General features: G+C 51.3%; 1 protein-coding gene across 2 annotated transcripts in view; it reads right to left on the bottom strand.

The window, feature by feature from the left end:
* VAC14 (VAC14 component of PIKFYVE complex) overlaps positions 1–19,914 on the bottom strand; it is a 98,462-nt gene that overhangs the window by 58,000 nt on the left and 20,548 nt on the right. For both annotated transcript variants that reach the window (XM_053606981.1, XM_053606992.1), the window contains exons 10-12: positions 16,920–16,983; positions 9,657–9,801; positions 9,327–9,392 (exon numbers count right to left, since the gene is read on the bottom strand). In XM_053606981.1, coding sequence (XP_053462956.1) covers positions 9,327–9,392; positions 9,657–9,801; positions 16,920–16,983 — 275 coding nt within the window. The remainder of the gene's footprint in view (positions 1–9,326; positions 9,393–9,656; positions 9,802–16,919; positions 16,984–19,914) is intronic.

Genomic DNA, 19,914 nt, shown 5'->3' with positions numbered 1-19,914 from the left:
AACCATCCTGATTAAAAACCTTCTGCCTTGGTAAAGCAACAACAGCTTAAAAAAAAAAAAAAAAGAAAGAAAAAAGGAGGCACCTCAGTTAGTGTTGCCTAAGTCTGAATGAGAGCCCGTGGGGATCAGGATTACCTTCTTCACAAATAGAAGAAATCTTTCCTTCAGCGCCTAGTACTGCGTCATCTGTGCAGAAGGCCAGCACCTGCCTGACATTTGTTAGGTTCCACTGGTTAATTGTGACAGTACAGTGTGGGCCTGGCAGCTGTCTATCCCTCTGAGTGCACAGGGTACAAGGCAGGCCAGCCTGGGGCAAGACTGTACGGAGACCAGGCCCCTGACCACCTCCCTGGGGTCTCCTTCCTGCTGATTCCACTGCTCATCTGCACCACTCCAGGCCTCTGAGCAGGAGGGACACTCAGGGTTATAGATTCTCCCTGTGGGCGTGGCAGGAAACAGGGTGGACCTGGGGCAGCACGAGAGTGGTGCCCACAAGCAGCAAGGAGGGCCCCTGCCCAGCTCCAAGGCTCTGCTTCCTTCTGGTTTACCTGCAAGCTACATGCAGCCCCCGTCCTGCAGATACAGATACTTTGCTATAGGTTTGGCTTCCTGGTTGGCGGGAGGCGCGGCTCACTGTCTAGCCAACCCCATTTGTTCACTTTCTCATAAAATGTTTCTGAGCATCTATTGATGCTGCTATCTTCTAGGGGCTGGACAGTCTGTCCTCACAGAGCTCAGCGCTGGGGTGGAGGGAAGGTCTGAGTTGACGGGGATGTAAAATCACAGAGGGGACCCGCCTCAATGTGCAGGAGGAGGGGCTTGTGTGTGAGAGAGACAGACACATACACAAATAAGGTTTTGTGGAGTATTTAGGTCGAGTCCTGGGTCTCACTTTCCTCTTAGGTGAAATGGGGAAAACGAATCACTGCACCGTGGGGCTGCGGTGGAGATGAACCAAGCTCACGATCGCAGGGCTGGGCTCAGGGTAGAATGGAGCGAGCAAGAAACAGCAGCTCTTCTTGTCACCACGGTGGTGGTCCCTGCCCACAGCCCCTCTGGGCTCACCCAAACTCCCTGCCCAGCCCGTGGGCCTTAGTGAACTGCCAACAGAGAGCGGCCTGGAAAATCCAGCTGACTCAGCTTCGGCCATAACCAGAGGAAAAACCAAAACACAACCTGGAAGAAATTTGGACTCCTGAAGACATTAGGGATGCTGAGTGGGGTGTGGGGTAGCAACAAGAGGCCTGGTGGGTAACAGGCCTAGGGCTGTGTGGAGAGGACACCGGGACTGAGAGCTGCGGGCACTGCCCTGGTCTCCAAGGGGGATCTCACTTTGGACCACGTACGAGGCTCCTGACCAATGGTGTGGCCATCGAATTCTCCTGGGAGCTTGTGAAAAACAGCAGTGCCTGGGCAGTCAGGCCCCACGGGAGGGTACAACTGAGGAGGGCTGTGATGAGGCCCATGCAGCTGATTTTTAAAGCTCCAGAGGATTCTGATGGCTGCCCTGGTTTGGGCAGCTCTACTGTGTGGCTTCTGAGCTAGGCTGTGACAGGAAAAGGGTCCCCTGGACTGTCCTTGCTGGGCCCAGTTCATCTTCCCATGTGTGCCCGGCTTTCGGCAAGAGGAACCAAGTTCTTGGCCATTGAAGGGTTACCCCTCCATTCTCTGGGCTAAGAGTTATCATGTGATCTGATTTAAAAGAAATCTGAAAATGAGGCAGGGATAGAGGGGTTGTTTTTGCGTGTTTTGGAGAATGGATGGAATGAAAAACAGAGTGAAATAAAAACTGAGGCACAGAAATGAGAAGGAAAAACAAGTCCCATTCTTCCAGAAGACTGTCTACTTTTGAGCAGGCAGCATTAGTATTCTGGGGAGTAGAGTCAGGACCACACAAATTCAGAGCTGGAAGGGAATTCACACAATCCAGTCCAATCCCAGCATTTGGGGAAGAAAATTGAGGCAAAGGGATGCTGTGAGACTTGCCTACCCCACAGGGAGCTGGCAATCGGTGCCAGAGCTCCTGCTCCCTCCTGTCCCCACCCCTCAGTGGTCCCAGCCAATGACCTCAACCCTTTTGGGAAAACACTAGATAGGTAGAGGATGGAAAGGGCTTCTGGACTGAGCCTGGAGGGAAGCCGGGGAGCCCCAGGTCAGTAAGTAACCTGGAGCAGCCCTTGGGAGCCTAAGAAGGGGCAGAGGAAAGAGGTCAAGATGAACTACTCAGAGAGGAAGATGTATCCAGAACTGAAGGTCCACCAAAACAAGACAGCCTCGTTGCCTTGTTGCAATGGATAAGGCAGTGCTTTCCTCTTCGGGGCTGGGTCCCTGCTCTGTAGTGAGGGGAGGCCTTGTGCAGGTTTTGTTCTTTTTCCTTTTTTTGAGACAGAGTCTCACTCTCTTACCTAGGTTAGAGTGTCAACCTATCTCACTGGGAACCTCAAACTGCTGGGCTCAAGTGATCCTCCTGCCCCAGCCTCCTGAGTAGCTGGGACTATAGGTGCCTACCATGACATCCAGCAAGTTTTTCTTTCTTTCTCTTTTTTTTTTTTGAGAGTCTTACTTTGTCACCTTCAGTAGAATGTCATGGCTTCATAGCTCACAGCAACCTCAAACTACTGGGCTCAAGTGATCCTCTTGCCTCAACCTCCCAAGTAAGCTAGGACTACAGGTGCCCACCTTAACACCTAACTAATTTTTTTTAGAGACAGGGTCTCGCTCTTGCTCATGCTGGTCTCAAACTCGTGATTTCAAGCTATCTGCCCATCTCGTCCTCCCAGAGTGCTAAGGTTACAGTTGTGAACCACCACTCCCTGCCTTAGTTTTTCTATTTTTAGTAGAGACAGGGTCTCACTCTTGCTAGTCTCAAACTTCTGAATTCAAGTGATCCTCCTGCTTTGGCCTCCCAGAGTGCTAGGACTATAGGCATGAGCCATGGTGCCTGGCCTGTTGTGTGGGGTTTTAGCAACTTTGGAATCAGACAGACTTGACTTCCAATTCTGACTGCTGGCAATGTGACTCTGGGGACATTATCTTCCTCCTACCTGCCTGCACTTCCCTGTATGTCAAACTGGGGATAACGGAAATCACTCCCGGACCACCATGCAGATTCGTTAAGACAGTAGAAAATGTGGTCCAAACAGGGCATGGACCCCACAAATGTTAGGCTGTGCCCTCTTTTTCTCCAAGGCCCTTTCCATAGACACACGGGGTCTGGCACATGGGACCCAACACAGTTCCTGAAGATAGCACAGCAGGGGTGCCACAGGGCTACCACTGGCTCTCTAAGCTGTGCTCTAAGTTTGGAGCAGACACTGAAGGATGGCCAGTTTCCAAAAAAAGACCCTCCCTCTGGACAAAGGAGAGAGCACCAGGAGGGGTCAGGCCCTCCCCCACCATAGCTCTCTAGTTTGGGGCTTTCCCTGGATGGAACCAATGCCAAAGTCCCTGTCATCACAAACTAAATCCCACTAAAGCAGGTCGAAGACCCAGTGACAAGGTTGCCCTGGAAAGGATCAGCCCAGGGAGCCCTTCTGTGGACCAGTGAGTACGAGGGTGGGGATTGCCAGTTAGTCTCAGCAGCGTGGCAGTGTCGCCATAGCCCGACCCTGAGCTATTCCTCTGGGCTCCTGAACCAGCCTTGACCGGTTTCTCTTCCTGGCAACCGGCCTGGCCCCAGAGAGCTCTCTCCTGTGGACTCTTACATTTTCCTGGTTCATTTCTCCTGGGATCTGAACCATGAAAACAAACGAAATCTCCCCTGTCCCCCAAAGCAAACTACCCCTCAGATGTATGGGGCACAGTGGCGCATGCTCTTGGAGACAGATGGGCTGGAGGGGTCAGGCCTTGCGCCAAAGACAACAGCCCCCAGGACGCACAATTCTTCTCCCCTCAGAACCAGCCGAGGCTGCGGCAGCCCTTGGGTTCCCACCTCCCAACACATAAGGCCGGGTGGGGAACAGGGAAGGCACTGGGCCCCTCGCATTGGGTATATCACTGAACCACATGATATACTGGAAGCAACTTTAGAAAAGCCCTTTCAGATGCCCCTAAATCACTTCTTAGCTCTAGCGCCCATACCCCACTCCTCCTAAGTGACAGCTGTGTGGCAAGTGTGATGACTGGCCCAGGTTTGTCATGCAGTTAGTGGGCTCCCAAACTGGAAACACCACCACTACCATGAACAATGCCCTCAGAATCCTACCTTCCAAATTTTCTAGGAAGCCCATTCTCAGTTTTTTCTTTCCCCTACATCCACACTGGTCACATAAGCCTTAAGCTCTCAGCAGCAATTTCTCCTCTAGTTACTTTGATGCTAGGTTGCTCTCGGGCTGAGAATCACCCTTGTAAGTGTTAAGGACACTCCAGGTCTGAGAGGTTGAGAGCCTGGGCAGGCTGTCTCTGCAGGCCTCACCACAGAGCAACCAATAAATGCCAATGACTGGGTCCAGCAGGGCGTGCCTTTTGGGTTGCACAGGCTTTGCTCTGGAGGTCCTTTGCCGACAATGCCATTTCCCTCATGTGTGGCAGCCAGCTGCAAATGCAGTGACAATGGGGCTCTGATGAGTGAGGCTCCTGCTGAAAGCCGCCTCCGTTCTGGGTACTGCCAGTTAGGGTACCAACCTAGGGTACTGGGGAGGCTGAGGGAGGGAGGACGGGAAGCGGGGGACAAACGCACAGGGGCAACCATCCTGGGGCCTACTGGGTCCTTGTTTGGCTTTCTATGACCTTGACATGGAACCTAAGTCTCTCAACCCCTGTGGTCCTTGGGCCTCTAAAGAGAGGCAGGAAGGCCGAGAGGAAGGAGAGCAGACACTGGCTTGAGGGCAGACACAGTGGATGGTCCCAGTGGCTATGGGCCCTTTTCAGAGATTATTTCCAGCACTGGAAGGGCTTCTGCTTCTCGTGGGTTTACACTGGATGGACCTGTGCTGAGCGTCAGACACACACGACCTCACTGAAACCTCACAAGGAACCCAGAAATGAGGTTCTATTATTATTCTCCATTCACAGCAGATAAGGACACTGAGGCTCAGAGAGCCTTGATCACTGGCTTGAAGTCAACCAACCATGAAGAGGCGGAGCTCTGGACTACTGGGCTGCGGACCCTGCAGCCTGCGCTCTCAACCACCAGGCTGCACTGGGAAGAGAACATTGCCAGCAAGAGATGCCACTCAAAATCACAGCAAAGATACCCAAAACTGAAAATGTCAAAGTAAGACTCACCAAAAGACCCTAAAGCGTTGCTGAAGGACATCAAGATGACGTGATGCCCTGCTCCTGAGAAGGGAGCTCAACTCAGTGGAAGGCCAATTTCCCCATAAGTGAACTTGTTAAACACTACGAGCTGGATGGGTACTTTATACATTCTCTTCAAACAAGCCTATGAGGCGAGGTATGGTGGCTCATGCCTATAATCCTAGTAATCTGGGAGGCTGAGGCAGTGGATTGCCTGAGCTCAGGAGTTCGAGACCAGCTTCAACAAGAACGAGACCCTGTCTCTACTAAAAATAGAAAAACTGGCCGGATATTGTGGCAGGTGCCTGTAGTCCCAGCTACTGGGTAGACTGAGCCCAAAAGACTGAGGTTGCTGTAAGCTATGACACCATGGCGCTCTACCCAGGGTGATGAAGTGAGACTCTGTCTCAAAACACAAGTACAGCAACAACAACAAGCCCCTGAGGCAGGTGCAGACACCATTAGTTTCATTTCATAGGTCCAAGGAGTACCTGGGCTTGGTGGTGGCCCCTTATCCAGGATGTCACAGGGGACATTAATGCCCTGGAGATCATCCTGAGAATTTTAAATGCAGGTTAGGATGCAGCTGTGCCTAAGAGTAGGGTGGCTAACTGGAGGCCCCTCCTGGGCCAGCTCATCAGGTACATGGACAAGACCCCTGTCCCAGGGGTGCTCAGAGCTGGGGCATGGCCTTTTACAGGCAGAGGTCACTCAGGCAGCACGGCAGCTGCTTGGCCTCCTGAAAGGGACATGGCAGGATGCTCTGAGGTGCACTTGGCATTCTGTCCTATGGAAATCAGGGTCACATTTGCACTTAGAAAGCAAGTGATTGGGCCCGTAGCTAATGGGAAGATTTCTATTCCAGAGCCAAGAATATCAATTTGACATCTGCAAATTCTTTCTGACAAAAGGGATTTTCAGATCGTGTTTGCAAGAAGCAGGTGGTAATGAGCAAACAGTTGCTTGTCCAGAATGACGGAAAGGCAGACACAACCAGGGACGTCAGAGGGTGTGGCCTACTGAGCTGTTACGTAGACCAGACACTCCGGTGGGGCCATGGCCAGAGTCCCATGGGACTGTGTCACATGGTCCTGGAGGCATAGTTAGGTTTCTGAGGCTCTGCCCCACTCTGTGGCAGCTCTTGCATCATCAACTCCTGAGCACGCTCTGTCCCCCAAGGCCAGTGACTCTCAGCAAGGGGGGGGGGGTATGTGGGCTTATCCCTATTGTCCTGGGAGAGAAAGACATGTGTAACACTGATGATAAAATGCAGGCCCCAAATATACAAAGAGCACCTACAAATCAATACAAAAGTAGGCAAAGTGAGCTGAAAGGGGAGTTTTTTCAAAACACTTACACCACACTGCCTAAGCTCAAGAGCTGGATGTTGCTGTGAGCTGTGATGCCACAGCACTCTACTGAGGGCGACAAACTAAGACTCTGTCTCAAAACAACAACAACAAAACCCCCCCACATACACCATACCACATTGAGAACTCTTCTCAAGAACTTGTAGAATAAGAGGAAAAGACTGGAAAACCTTCTCCTGATGAAATCATGAGGAACTGAGGATGACCACACAACCAAACACAAGCTCCCCTCCTCCCCAGCTGGTTCCGAGGGGGAGGCTGGGCCAGCATGGTGTGAGACACTGGCATGGTGGCTAACAGGGCTCTGGAGTCAAACAGGTCTGTCTTGGGGCCTGGGCTCCACCACCTCCTAGTTGTGTATAAGTTGCTTAACCTTCCCAGACCTTGGGCTTTCTGAATTGCAAAATGAAGCAACAGAACTCCCCCCCAGATAACTGCAGTAAGGCTTCTCTAGGTGCCACAAACGGAAGGGTCTGACACAGTTCCTTGCATAGCGATGACTTCATACACCTGAGAGCCTGACCAAGGTAACCTGTGCCTCAAGACCCCCAAGCTGTATGTACGAACCTTTGCAGGAGTGCTGAAGTTAAATTCTATCAGTGGAGGCTTCTAAGGGAAGGGACCTGCTAGCCTGGCTGGGGTCTTGTTTACCTGAATAGGCTTCCAAGGTCTTGGGCCCCAGGGAGCTCCAACTTGAGATCAGGGAGGGCTCTTTGGAAATACTTGAAAACTCCCAACAGAGAGCACTTTCCAGATATTCTAGAAAGCAAGTTCCAGGAGAAGATGGGTTTTGTCTTGTTCATGGCTATCTTTCCATTGCCAAGTATACAAGCATGTCCTCAGGGTCACCAAAGAAATTGAGAGGGGACACTTAGAAATGTGATTCTGGTGAAGAAGTAGGATGCGGCAGAATCAGGACTCACCACTGACTGTCAAGGTCTCCAAATCCCTCCACTGGAGGGGGGGTTAAGCAGCAGCTTTTCACTCTTGTTACAGCACCCCCCCCAACAGTCCCTAACTGTCTCCCAAGCGCAGCTTTAATCTTCTCCCCACCAGAGGCCCACAAGATGCGCCCCAAAGCCCTTGACAACATTTGGCACTTCAGCAAATCGAGTTTCCACAGCCGCAGCCTGAACAGAGCTGTTTAATGGACTGCATCTCCTCCGCTCCCTGAAAACGCAACGCACACAGAAACCAATTTCAAGCAAAGAAGGCTAGATGGGATTAAACAACTCAATTTAAAGGACTGAAAACTCAGCTGCTTCCAGTGAAGTCCTAGGAAAGGAACCAATCAGCAAAGTTCTTCTCTCCTTTTTGTATTGAAATGAGGGCCATGACTGTGCAGTGAGTCACTCCCAACTCTTGGGCAGAACTGGGCCATGTCCACCTGGGCCTCGCACCGCAGGGGGTGGTGCAGAAGAGAGGAGAGGGCCTGCGTATGGTGGGGGAGGGGGAGGCAGGAGAGGCCAAGGGCACATTCGCAGACCATCTGTTTTGGATTTTTCTGGAAATGCAGGAAACCTCAGGGGACCTAGAGGCTAATCACCTGCCTGTCCGCTTCTTTCTCCAGCTCAGGTTCAGAAAAGCAGATTCAGCTGCTTGGGTCCCCCACACAAGCCTGGTCCTAGCCCAGGGAAGGTCAAGATGCCTCACTCCACAGGGCGCTATGAGCAATGTCCTTCTCCTGTTCTCTCGGCTACCAGTCCTAGTCCACTCGTGCTCCCATGAGGAAGCGTGGGCAGGTCTGTCCATTTGAGAGCCCACTGCCTTGCGAACACAGCTTTGCCCACAGCCCACAGCTCACAGCCTCAGAGCCCAGAAAAGGAAGAGGCGTATGTCTCAGCTCAGACTGTCAGTACCTAACACGCAGCCCGAAGGGCTGGCACAGATGGGAGGGCAGGATGGTGCCCTTGCAAGTGGGCAGGTCTGGCTGCAAATGCTGCCCCTGGGCTGGAAGGCAGGGGAGCCCTGGAGAACTATGCTGCCCCAATTCCGTATTATGGAACGCTGCTGAGAACAGTGTGGGGAAGGGTGCCTGGTAGAGGAAACCCTCCCCCCACTGCCAGGAGGACCCGGGGTGCCCAGGCCAGCCCCTCTGCACTCTGGTCCTCTCAGAGGGTTGTTCCTGCTGTCTGGGATCAGGGGCAGCCTCTCCCTTCATGCCAGCAGCTCTTGATGACCCCAACAAAGCAAAGCCTAAAGTCTGATTTCCAGCTGGAGTAACAACCATCGCTGACTGAGTGCTTGGCTTGTGCCCGGCATGGCGCTTGCCACTTCACATGGACCATGGTGTTTGCACGCCCCAGGTACTGCTGCTGCCCCCACAGAACAGAGAAGAAAACTGAAGAGACTGGACAGTGAGGCTGGGCCAGGCCTTGCCCTCAGGCAGCCTGACCCCAAAGCCACGTTCCCCCTACCATCCTCCACTGCCTTCCAGTGTAGACCCCCAAACTCCTGCAGACAAGTGTCCTCATCAACGCCCTGCCCCAGGGTACTCCAGAGGGGACCACAGGGAGTCCTTACTTCCAAGGCTAAGAGCACAACTGTACCTCCAGGAAGGATGCACCTTACCAAGTATGAAGAATATGGTGACATTCTGGTGTGGATTTAAGAGTACAACAAAATAAGCACTTTTCAGTCACAGGACCCCGTAGGTCTGTCACAAGGTGAGGCAGGGTGGCCTGCTTTCTGTAAGGAAGGGTGGTGCTGGTGACTTACCTCATCGGACTCATCTGAGAGTGTCTGCAGCAGGATGGGGAACAGGCTGTCCGTGTGCCGGAACATCTGGAGGACAGAGAAGCAGGGGTACCATGAGCTGTCCCCCGATTGCGCTCGATTCAGTGTCCTAGTGATCTCAAGGGACCACCCACTCCCCGAGACATGGAGGGCTCCCCCTAGCACCTGCCTGCACTCCTCTGCTAGCCAGGGTTTCTCTAACTGTGGTGACCACAGCCATACTGAGCCCTAGTACGCCCTTGAGAACCCAGGTGGGTGCTGGAGAGGCCCCAGGCGTGGAGGGACCCCTTGGTGGCTGGGCTGGGGGCTCACCTTCCGAGGAGTCTTGATGTAGAGGTGGTACAGCCACTTCAGAACGGCAATCCTGGTCATCATTCCGATGGCCATGTCACTGAGGTGGCAGTTCAGGACCTGCACAATCCCGTCAAGGTGCAGGGTCACTGGGGCTCTCTCAGTGCTGTGGGCAAGACCAGGTGGAGAGCTGGCTGAAGCTCACTAGAGCCAAGCCCACCAGGCCACGGTACCACCCAAGGCCATGCACTCTGAATCACACACAGCTGCCCACCACCCCGCAGGCCTGAGCTGATGGCACACACCTTTCCTGGTCTCCCCGCCTGCGCCAGCCCCCGGGCTGGAAGGAGGGCTTCTCTGCCTCCCTTTCCAGGTGAGTTTGGAGCTTGTTGCTTGGTTGGAGTTATGATAACCACACTTGGGGGTGGAGGACCAGTCTTCTGGGTTCCCACTCACTCCCCTTTTCTTTGTGCAGTGCTATCCTGGCCTGGACAGGGGATAGGAGGAACCTCTTCAGTGTCAGGGAGCTGGCCACCTCCAGACTCTGGGTGTTACACTTGGACCCTCTGTTGACAAAGCAAAACCAGCAGGTCCGGACAGCACACCCCTGACATTCGACAGGCCCTTCACTGAACAACACAAAATGGGGACAGGGATCGCAGCCTGTCATCTTGCCCTGCTTCAGAGCATTCAGCACAGAAGCCTCAACAGCGCTGTAATTTGGAAGCTCGCTCTTCTGAGCTGGGGAAAAGGCAAAGGAGCTCAGGATGCACTTTTGCTCCAGTGGGCACAGGAAGCCCCTGGGCACCTGTGGATCCAAGCCTTGCTGGTCTCCAGTGGCAGACGTCCCAGTAGGTGGCCTGGGGCAGGGTAGGTGCTGCTGGGGGACTGAAGTCCAAAGCAATGCTCCTCAGGAGAAGCTGCAGCTTTCAGGGACAGGGACTGAGTGGGTAGAAAACCTTAGATGTTGGGAAGGGCCCTCTTCTTACCGGTTCTGCATTTGCTAAGAGATGTCCTGGGAGGTGCAGGCTGGAGGCCACCTTTCCTGAGGACCTGGGTCAGGTGGCCTGGTGGCCCGCCTGCACAAAGTGGTCTTTTGTGGCATTTCCAGCTGCTCAATTATTCATTAGCATCAGGAATTGACGGCTAAGCTTTGCTCATTCGCCTGCAGCCTCTCTGAAGCTCATTTGATGTGAATTCCCAAAGGGCACGATCTGAGCTCTATAATTGCTAAGCGGAATTGCTATTTAATATGGTTTGATGATCCCATAGTGCCTGTTCTAGGGGTGAGAGTGGGCACAACTATCCTCTGATGCCCAGATCTAGGCATGTGAAACAGTCACAGAGCCTAGAACCAAGCCTCTGGTGGGCGGCCACTGTGATTTCCCAGAAGTCACATGGCTGCAAGTTCCTGGTGTCTTCTGAGGATATCACAGCTTCTCAATTCTTTGGTAGTCTAAGACAGATGGGGAAACTACGGCACAGACAGAGAAGTCTAGGGGGGTGAATGCAGGCTCTTAGCCAACCTCTAATCAGTCTCTGGAGCTTTCTGTCCAACAGAAACACAATGCGAGACACAAATATAACTTTACGTCTTCTAGTTTTAAATTCAAAAGGAAAAAAACAACAGGCAAATTTTAACAATATTTTAATTAACTCAATATATCCAAAATATGAACATTTCAATGTATAATTGATACCAATATTGCGAACAAGATACCTTATGTTCTTGTTTTTATTGTGAGCCTTTGAAACTCAGCATGCATTTCGTGCTTAGAGTCTTGCTTTAGATCTGAACCGGGCCAGGTGCTCTGCAGCCATGTGACTCCTGCAGTGGTCAGCAAAGCAACCATGCGGGGCTTCCTAAGCATTTTTTATCATCTGACAACCTCTCAGATGCTCTCCCTCTGCCAGAGGCTCCTGCCCTGTCTGTATAGTCTTCTAGGGCCAGCCGATCCCTGTGGCTAAAGAAGCCCGTGTTCCTGCGTTTTACTGGGGGAGTCTACCTACAGCCAAAGCCTTATGCAAAGCAGGTGGTGAATGGCGAATGAATGAAAGTCCCTCAGCCCCCCTGGCTTGGTCTTTTCTAACTCAAAGTCCCAAAGTCCACAGTGAGCTCGCAAATCACTGCCACTTTCTCAACTGAAATGGCCTCCACGGGAGGAAGGCTTTGTTTTTATTTACTCAGGAGACTAGGGACTGCACTAGCCTAGTAACCGCCTGCTTGGAGCTGCAGGTTGGGAGGCAGTGCTGGGCCAGGCCCTCTACATCCCCCACAGGGCAGCCCAGGGGTGTGTGTGAATCTCCAGGAGGAATAATGGCTCTGAGAACAACGATAAGGATGGCACCGAAAATGACATCAGGAGTGCTCTGCTGAGTGCTTAACCCGCACAGCCTCACGTCATCCCTCAAAAGCCTAAGCAGTGTTATTTCCATTTTGGAGAAGGGGGATCTGAAGCACAGAGGTTGCACAGCAGGAGAGGGTGGAGCCGGTAGTTTGCATCTGAGCAGTCTGAATCCTGAATGGTCTCACCCACCAGATGGCCCTGCCTTCTACTGGGCAGCAGCTCGGGAGAGTCCATGGTGGCATCACCTCCAAGTGTCTCCTAACGGGAGTAGAATGGTGGCCCCTGTGCAGGCCCCTCTCTGGCCAGGGAAAGATTATCACACATACACTCTTGCAGTGTACTTTCTTGTCAGAAGGGGAGACATAGCCTCCACATGGAGAGACGCCTGGTGTTTCCCATCTGCATGGGGCATACACCAAAGCCAAATAGGGCCCAGGCTTCCAGGCTTCCAGGCTGCCCGGTCCTTGCAAAGCCCAGTGCTCTCATTCCCAGTGGTCTGGAGATGCTGCTGTGTCAGGGCCAAATAACAGAGGGATTTCATGGAACTGGTGTATAAATGGGCAGCATTTTATAACATTCTCCAACTTTCTCCACAGCAAATACCAACTGGAGCAAACGGGAAGATAAGGGTGTCTTCAGAGTGCTGGTCAGCCAGGTGCAGCCTCGACCAACCAAGAACTTGATAGCTGAAGGGGCCCTCAACCCTTCAATGCATGGATGAAACCCCATCCAAGGCCATGAGGCCCTGCACTGAGAATTCATTCCCTAGGCTGGAGACACTCTCCCTGGGTCTTTCTTCCCTTGGCTGCCTGGAGATGAAGATCATGGCAGGCAGGTGTAACCCAAGGTATCTTAGTGCCTGGGAAAGGGACAGCTCACCATCTCACCTGCCCCTAGGCAGGCAGCCATCAGCAGCTCTGCTGACTGTGGCCACTGAGCTCCGTCCATCTCAGCCGGGGAGCTGGGGCTCTGGGACCTTGGGTCTTCCCAGAGGGGCATGCTGCTAGGCTGGAGCCCGAGATGTGCCACCTTCCGCCTGGCTCACTGTGCCCACTGAGAACAGAAGGAGCTCACTCCCAGTTCAAAATATATTTCTGCATCAGTTCTAAAACGTCTAGACAAGTCACTCCTGGGGGCTTCTCAGTTATTTCAAGGTGTCTGCAAACCCCCATTTTCACCAAGCATTTTTTTCTCAGAAAGCATCTTACAACGAATATCTCACACGTATATGTACTACAATTCCAAATCCAAGGCGCTGCTGTGGTTACTAAAATACACATTTACTGAATAATGTTTCTGATGCTACCAATAAATTAATAATCAGTTCCAGTTGTTCTCCAGGAGACAGCACTTACTTCTGTAACGTCTAACTCTACATGGTGCTCGTGTTACAGGTCTAATCAAATTAGAAGAAAGGAAGTCTAAAAATAGAGTTGCTTCTGAATTTCCTATTTTAAAAAACAAGATCATTACGCATTTTCCCCATCATCAGATGCTAGGAGTTTGGAAGCCAGCGATGACTGCAGAAATGTGTGGAATGTCACTGGAGACACAGGTCCCGGGCATCACAGTGGAAGACCCTTCGGACCGCAACACCTGGTTGAGAATGCCAGCATCCGATGAGTCAGGCAAGGAGCTGACTGCAGAACTTCTGGAACTCCAAGGGCAGCTAATAAAGTTAAACCCATGGGCTCCGGAGTCAGTCAGACTGAGCTTGAATTCCAAATTGGCCCAGATTAGCTGAGTGACTTTGGGCAAGAAGTTAACTTCTCTGGTCCATTTCCTCACTTGTAAAATGGGGATAATGAGGTTCTTGTAATAGCAATTGCAGCGAAAATGTGTAAAGTGCTTTCTGTGTGTCAGGCACTGTTCTATGTTCTTTCCATACTGTAACTCATTTGTCCCCATGCCCTTGAAGGTCACTGCTGTCATCACACTCCATTTATGAATGAGGAAACTGAGGCAGGCACAGGTTAAAACACCTGCCCAAAGGCCACCACCACCAGGCATGCTGGAGTCAAGATCTGATCTCAGGCAGGTGGCACCACTACTCAGAGCACTCATGAGACACCAGGGACGTGCCTGGTGGACAGACACGTGGCGGTGAAGACTATTACCTCTTACTTGGTCCTCGGCTGTAAGTGTGCTCCCTCTACCTGGTTTCTTCACTTTCGCCTTCCACTCCCCTCCACCCCGTTTTTGGCATCCTGTGTATTTCTTGTACTCTGGAGGAGGAACTCAGACCTGCTTTCCCAGGCGGCTGCCCCATGACTATGGTTGGGGCCACCAGGGGCTTGTCCCAGGAAAGAGGGGGAGATGATAGGGGAGAAGAGGCTCATTCTCTTGAGGTGAATCAGTTGATTCTCTTTGTGTTTTGACCCAACTGTGGAATCATTCGAGGTAACTGCATTCAGTATTTTGTGTGGATATGCATTTTTTTGGGAAGAGGGTTCATAGCTTTCATCAGGCTTTCCAAGGGTCAGTGACTACTCAGAGGCCCTGGACTGCCACCACCCCTGGCAGTTTTCTTCTGGGTGGGAATGAACGCCTTTCTGCTATGGGAGGAATCCCCAGTCTGGCCACTGCTCTGGCAGCCCTGAACTGAGTGTAAGTGGCAGTTTCAGTGGTGCTGTGGCACCTGGAAAATCGCAGGTGGGTTTGTTTCTTGGTGACCCTGCATGATGCCATCTTATCCAAGCTCAGCTCAGTCTCCCTTTGCCAGCACCAACTGAAGGAAGGAGGCAGTGGGGCTGGGCCCAGCTCTGCAGGTGCCCACCTTTCCAGCACGGCCAGTGATCCACCCATGCGCTGCCACGAGGAAACTTTCCTTCCTTCGCCAGGAGCCAGGAAGCACCAGATGATTTGTTCTTGTTTGCTTTTTCATTTTAAAAGGGTAGGAATCAGCATTGGCTCCTGAATGACAGGTAGGAGCCAAAACCCCGGTTCCGGCCAGTTGGTTCCTGGCTTTCACAAGGGAACCAAGTCCTCCCGTAGACCTGTCCTTGGCAACAGTAGTGTGGAGCTGGGGTACCTCCATACCTATCACGTAGGTCCTCCTACTGCCACTCCCTCGTGAGCGTGACAACTCCAGTGGCCCAGATTATAGTGACAAGCCTACTACAGGCTTTTCAGCTGCTAGAAGGAGCTTCTAAATCCCAGATCTGGTCCTGCTGCTCCTATTTCCAAGGCTGGCTCTCGCAGCCTCCAGGACGACAGCAGAATCCCCAGCAGAATGCAATGTCTCCTGCATCTCCGTCTAGACCTCTCCCCGAGTTCTGGGATCCAGTGTACAAGGTGCCCCCTCCACTCCTGTATGCTCAGAGCCACCTAGAACAGAGCTCTGACTGCCCCACTCACAGCTGCTCTTTCTTCCAGCCCCAGTTTGGAAACGTTGCCAGGATATCCAGAGTCTGGCTCACACCAAACATCTAGAAGTCATTCTTCCCTTCACCTATGTCCTATCTACCCAACTCTAGCCATCAGCAAATCCTATTGTTCTACCCTCAAAGCAGACCTTGAACCCACCGAACTGTGTCCATACATGGACCCCCCCCCCCCCCGCCAGCCAGAGCCTCCGTCTCTTCTTGCCAGGAACACTACGATGGCTCCCTCACTGGTCTGCATCCACTTGAGTCCCTAAGTCCATTCTCTACATACAGCTCCCTCCTCATCCCTGAGACGAAGACACTACTACTGACACCATGGGACTTAAACGTAAACAAAAGTGGAATGATCCAGCACAAAGGACTTAGTGCAGCGCCAGGACTTGGAAGCACTTGGAGAGTGTCCACCATTATCCATCATCATCCAGGTCCAGCCAGGGCACGATGGCTTGTTCCCCCAACACCCTCTGTGAAGCAATCACCCCCATTTCCAGTAACTTCTCCCCTCCCAGCAATCACTCCCCTTTCTGGGAACTTCCTGGCTACTTCTCGGCCTCCTAACTAGAGTAGTACGTTCAGGGCTGGCTCTTTATCTTAGAGTCTGGACATAGGCAGGTGCTTGGAAGCGCGTGATAACTAACCAAAAGCGAGTGAACGATTAACCTTCACTGATCTTGACCAATGTGGAAGAGGTCCCAGGGTACTGACTTATAGCCAGCACGTGCACACTCAGAAAACATGCTCAGGGCCTTAGAGATAAGAATAAATTCACAAGTGATATAAAAGAAGCAAAGATCCTAAGGCCCTGAGAGAGGAGCCTCTTGAGGTTGAGCGGGCATCTTCTCTTTGTGAAAGACTGGCTCCCCCAGGGCCCAGGTTCACTATCAAGTTCAGAGGGAACAAACTTTCTGTAGCAGAACCGCCATCCAATCCAGCCCCGCAGGCACCAATGCTACCCAAACAGAAAGTGGCATGGGGCAAGTCCAGTGCCCCATGGCACTGAGACCAGGACAGACCTGTGACCATTCCCTCCCGGAGAAATTCCATCTCCCTACAGGGAGTGTGGAGGGAGCCATCAAGGAGGGGGATTGTTTCACAGCTTGGTCTGCACTGCCCTCGTGTGGAAGGCTTTGTTATTACAACTGACCTGGGCTGCCAACTAGCAGTTCATCAGTTAATGACTACACATGCTGGAGGCATCCTTGAGCAACCTTCCTCTTGTCAGTCTGGTGGGCCTCACCTTGTCCTGTACAAGCAGAAGGTGCTAGGCCCAGGAATCTGCCAGCATCTCACTGCAGTGACCACACAAGCAGCATGCTTACAACTTGCAGCTACTTGCCTTCTACAGCTTCTAATCCTTCCCCAAAGGCCACTTGCCTGCCACGGTGGGTGGGATGGGCTCGCTTCAGATCCCTCATCTAGCAACTCCTTTATAGACTCTGAGGGCGCCCCAGAGTCTGCACTGGATCTTTGCCTCAGTCTCCTGCACCCAGGAAAGATCTAGGTTGTGGCATACTTTACGCAAACACTTTTGGCTACAACAAACCACTTACCTGGCTGGAGTGAAGACACTTATGCCACTACTGAAGCTGGAGTCACAGGAAACATCTGTGCCTCCTGAGAGAAGAAGGGAGAAAAAGGTGTCAGGAAAGCCTGTTGGGTCTTTTGAATAAACAAGATCCCTGTCGCAAGCACACGCCAGCACCTCCAGAGCCCCACACCTTGATTCAGACTCTGGACTGGTGACCCAAAGTCCTTGGACAGTACCCATGCCCGCAAGTTTTTAGGCACAATGATCTCCCCAGGAAGGAACATCAGTGCTGAACACACCTGGTGAATCTCAGGAAATTACTGGCTTATAAGCAGTGGATGTTCAAAATGACTGGGATACTCATCATCCTTAGCTATGAGGAAAACGCAAATCAAAACCACAATGAGATGCTATTTTTCATACCCACTAAGACGGCTAAAATAAAAAAGACTGAAAATAACAAGTATCAGCAAGGATGCAGAGAAACTGGAGCCCTCATACGCTGCTGGTAGAAGTGGTGCAATCACTCTGGAAAACAGTCTGGCAGTTCTTCAAGAAGCTGAAGAGTGACTGTATGACCCAGCAATTTCACTCCTAGGTGTAGACCCAAGAGGAAGGAAAACCCATGTCCACACCAGCATGATCTACAACAGCCCCAAACCAGGAACACCCCAAACGCCTACCAACTGATGAACAGATAAATGAAATGTGGCATAGCAAACGACGGACGATTATTTAGCAATAAAAAGGAGCGAAATTCTGATCCGTGATACAACACAGATAAACTTTAAATACTTGCTGCCATGTTAAAGAAACCAATCACAAAAGACCACCAATGATTCCATTTACAGAAAATGTCCATAATAAGCAAATCCATGGAGACAGAAAGCAGATTACGGACTGCTGAGAGCTGGAGGAGATGGGGGAAAGGGGTATGCTGGCCAAGGGATTCACTTTAGGGAACTGAACATGACATAATTTTGGTGATGGTCACACGCCCTGTGAATATACAAAAGTCACTTTTTGACTAAAAGGAGTTTTTGTGTTTGGATATTAATTCCTTCATGGTGAAAAGAAATGCGAATATTTTCTCCCACTCCCAGTCTATCTGGTTTCAGAACTGGTAACCTTTGCTGGTTATACTCGTTTTGAATTTAAATATGGTGTAACTACCTTTTTCTTTACAATTTGTGCTTGTGGGCCTTGCTTAAGAAATTCTCACATGTATTCTTGCTGAGAAATTTCAACCTTGAACCTGACTGAGTGGCAGCAGTTTATAGGGAATGTAGGGAACAGGTGCCCATGATAGAGACACCACGGGAAACTATAGGACAAATGACCCAGGTCCTTAAAGAAGGATTGGGGGGGATTAAAAAGAGAAGGAGATGTAAGAGACATGTGAATCAACTGCAGTGTACGCAACGTGCTCTCATTCAAGTGCACTGTAATAAAGAAAAAAAAATTCTCGAGTCAATGGGGAAGTATGAAGCCTGAATAGGTATTTGCTAATATTAAGGACTTATTATTTTTTCTTTCCTGAGGTGTGATGATAGTAGTGTGATAACTTTTACAAAAAGACCTCTATCTTTCTGCTTTACATTAATGAAGGCAGGAGTCGTGGGCAAAAGAAGTACCAAGAAGTGTTGGGCCTGGTCACGAGCGGAGGGACGCTGAAGCAGAGAGACAAGCTGGGGTGCCTCAATCTCACGACTTTCACTGGCGACCTGCTGGGTGTTTTCCGGGCTCTTTACCAACTCTTAATCCTCTTAATGGCCTTACTTGATAGGTGGTGTTATTATCAGGTGAGGACACTGAGGGACAGAGAGGTTCACTAGCCTAAAGTCACACAGCCGGTAAAGTTCACAGCTGTGACCCAGAGGTGGCAGATCTGTAATCCAAGGAACTAGTATCATTAGTTCACAAACTGGAAAGGGCAAGAAAGTGGATCCTCTCAGAGGGGCACCAAAAGGCAGGCAGCCCTGCTGACCAGTAATAGGCTTCTCATCAAAAGTTTGCCCGAGGGCCTCACCCAGTCTGTGTTAGTTCCATGTTAAATGTGTGTTAACACCACCAAAGTGCTTGCTATTGAGAATATTTGCCACATGCCATGTGCTAAGTGCTTTAAGTACAAAAACCTCTTTTGAAACCCCAGAAAGGTGTGGTGGCTCACTTAGTACTCTGGGAAGCAGAGGTGGGTGGACAGCCTGAGCTCAGAGACCAGCCTAAGCAAAAGTGACACTCCATCTCTACTAAAAAAAAAAAAAAAAAAAAAAAAAGGAAAATTAGCCAGGCATTGTGGTGGGCACCTATAGTTCCAGCTACTTGGGAGGCTGAGGCAAGAGAATTGCATGAACCCAGGAGTTTGAAGTTGCTGTGAACTATGATGTGATGGTACTCTACCTAGGGTGACAGAGTGAGACTCTGTCTCAAAAACAAAACAAAACAAAACAAATCCCTGGCTACAGGTTAGGTATTATTACTCTCACTCTACTTAACAGATAAGCTGCCTGGAGTTTCAGAAAGGCTGAACAGTTGTCCGTGGGTAACAGACATGAAGTTAGCAGAGCTAGGACTCACAGGCAAGCTGCTGGGACCCCAAATCTTTGCTGCGATGCCTGAGACAATCAGAGAATGTCACACAGGAGACGAGGCTGGACTTGCTAAGTGGCATCAGAACTCAGAACCAGGGACAGGACACTGTGTTGTGACTCCCCCAAGTGGCAGGTCAAGGCAGGGGGTGGTGGAGGGAGTGAGTGAAGAGGGGCTGCCCTGACTGGAAGGCTGTGGTCAGTGGAGGAGGAGGAAGCTTGGGTGGCTGAGGGGGGTGTGTGCACATGTGTGCTCTCAGGATGCTGTGAAGAATGCAGTGCTCTGTGTGAGTCAGCACAGTTACACACAGACGGCCGGGCAGGAGGACCCTGTCTTCAGCCTGCACCAGGGATGGAACAGTGGGAGCAGGAGGAAGAGTAAGCAGGAGAGGCTGGACATGGTCCCCTGACCTCCTAAATCACCTGTCT

This window comes from Nycticebus coucang, chromosome 2 (genome assembly GCF_027406575.1).
Source record: "Nycticebus coucang isolate mNycCou1 chromosome 2, mNycCou1.pri, whole genome shotgun sequence".
Classification (NCBI taxonomy): Eukaryota; Metazoa; Chordata; class Mammalia; order Primates; family Lorisidae; genus Nycticebus; species Nycticebus coucang.
The sequence above is the reverse complement of the archived record's forward strand: the minus strand, read 5'-3'. Positions and strand labels throughout refer to the sequence as shown.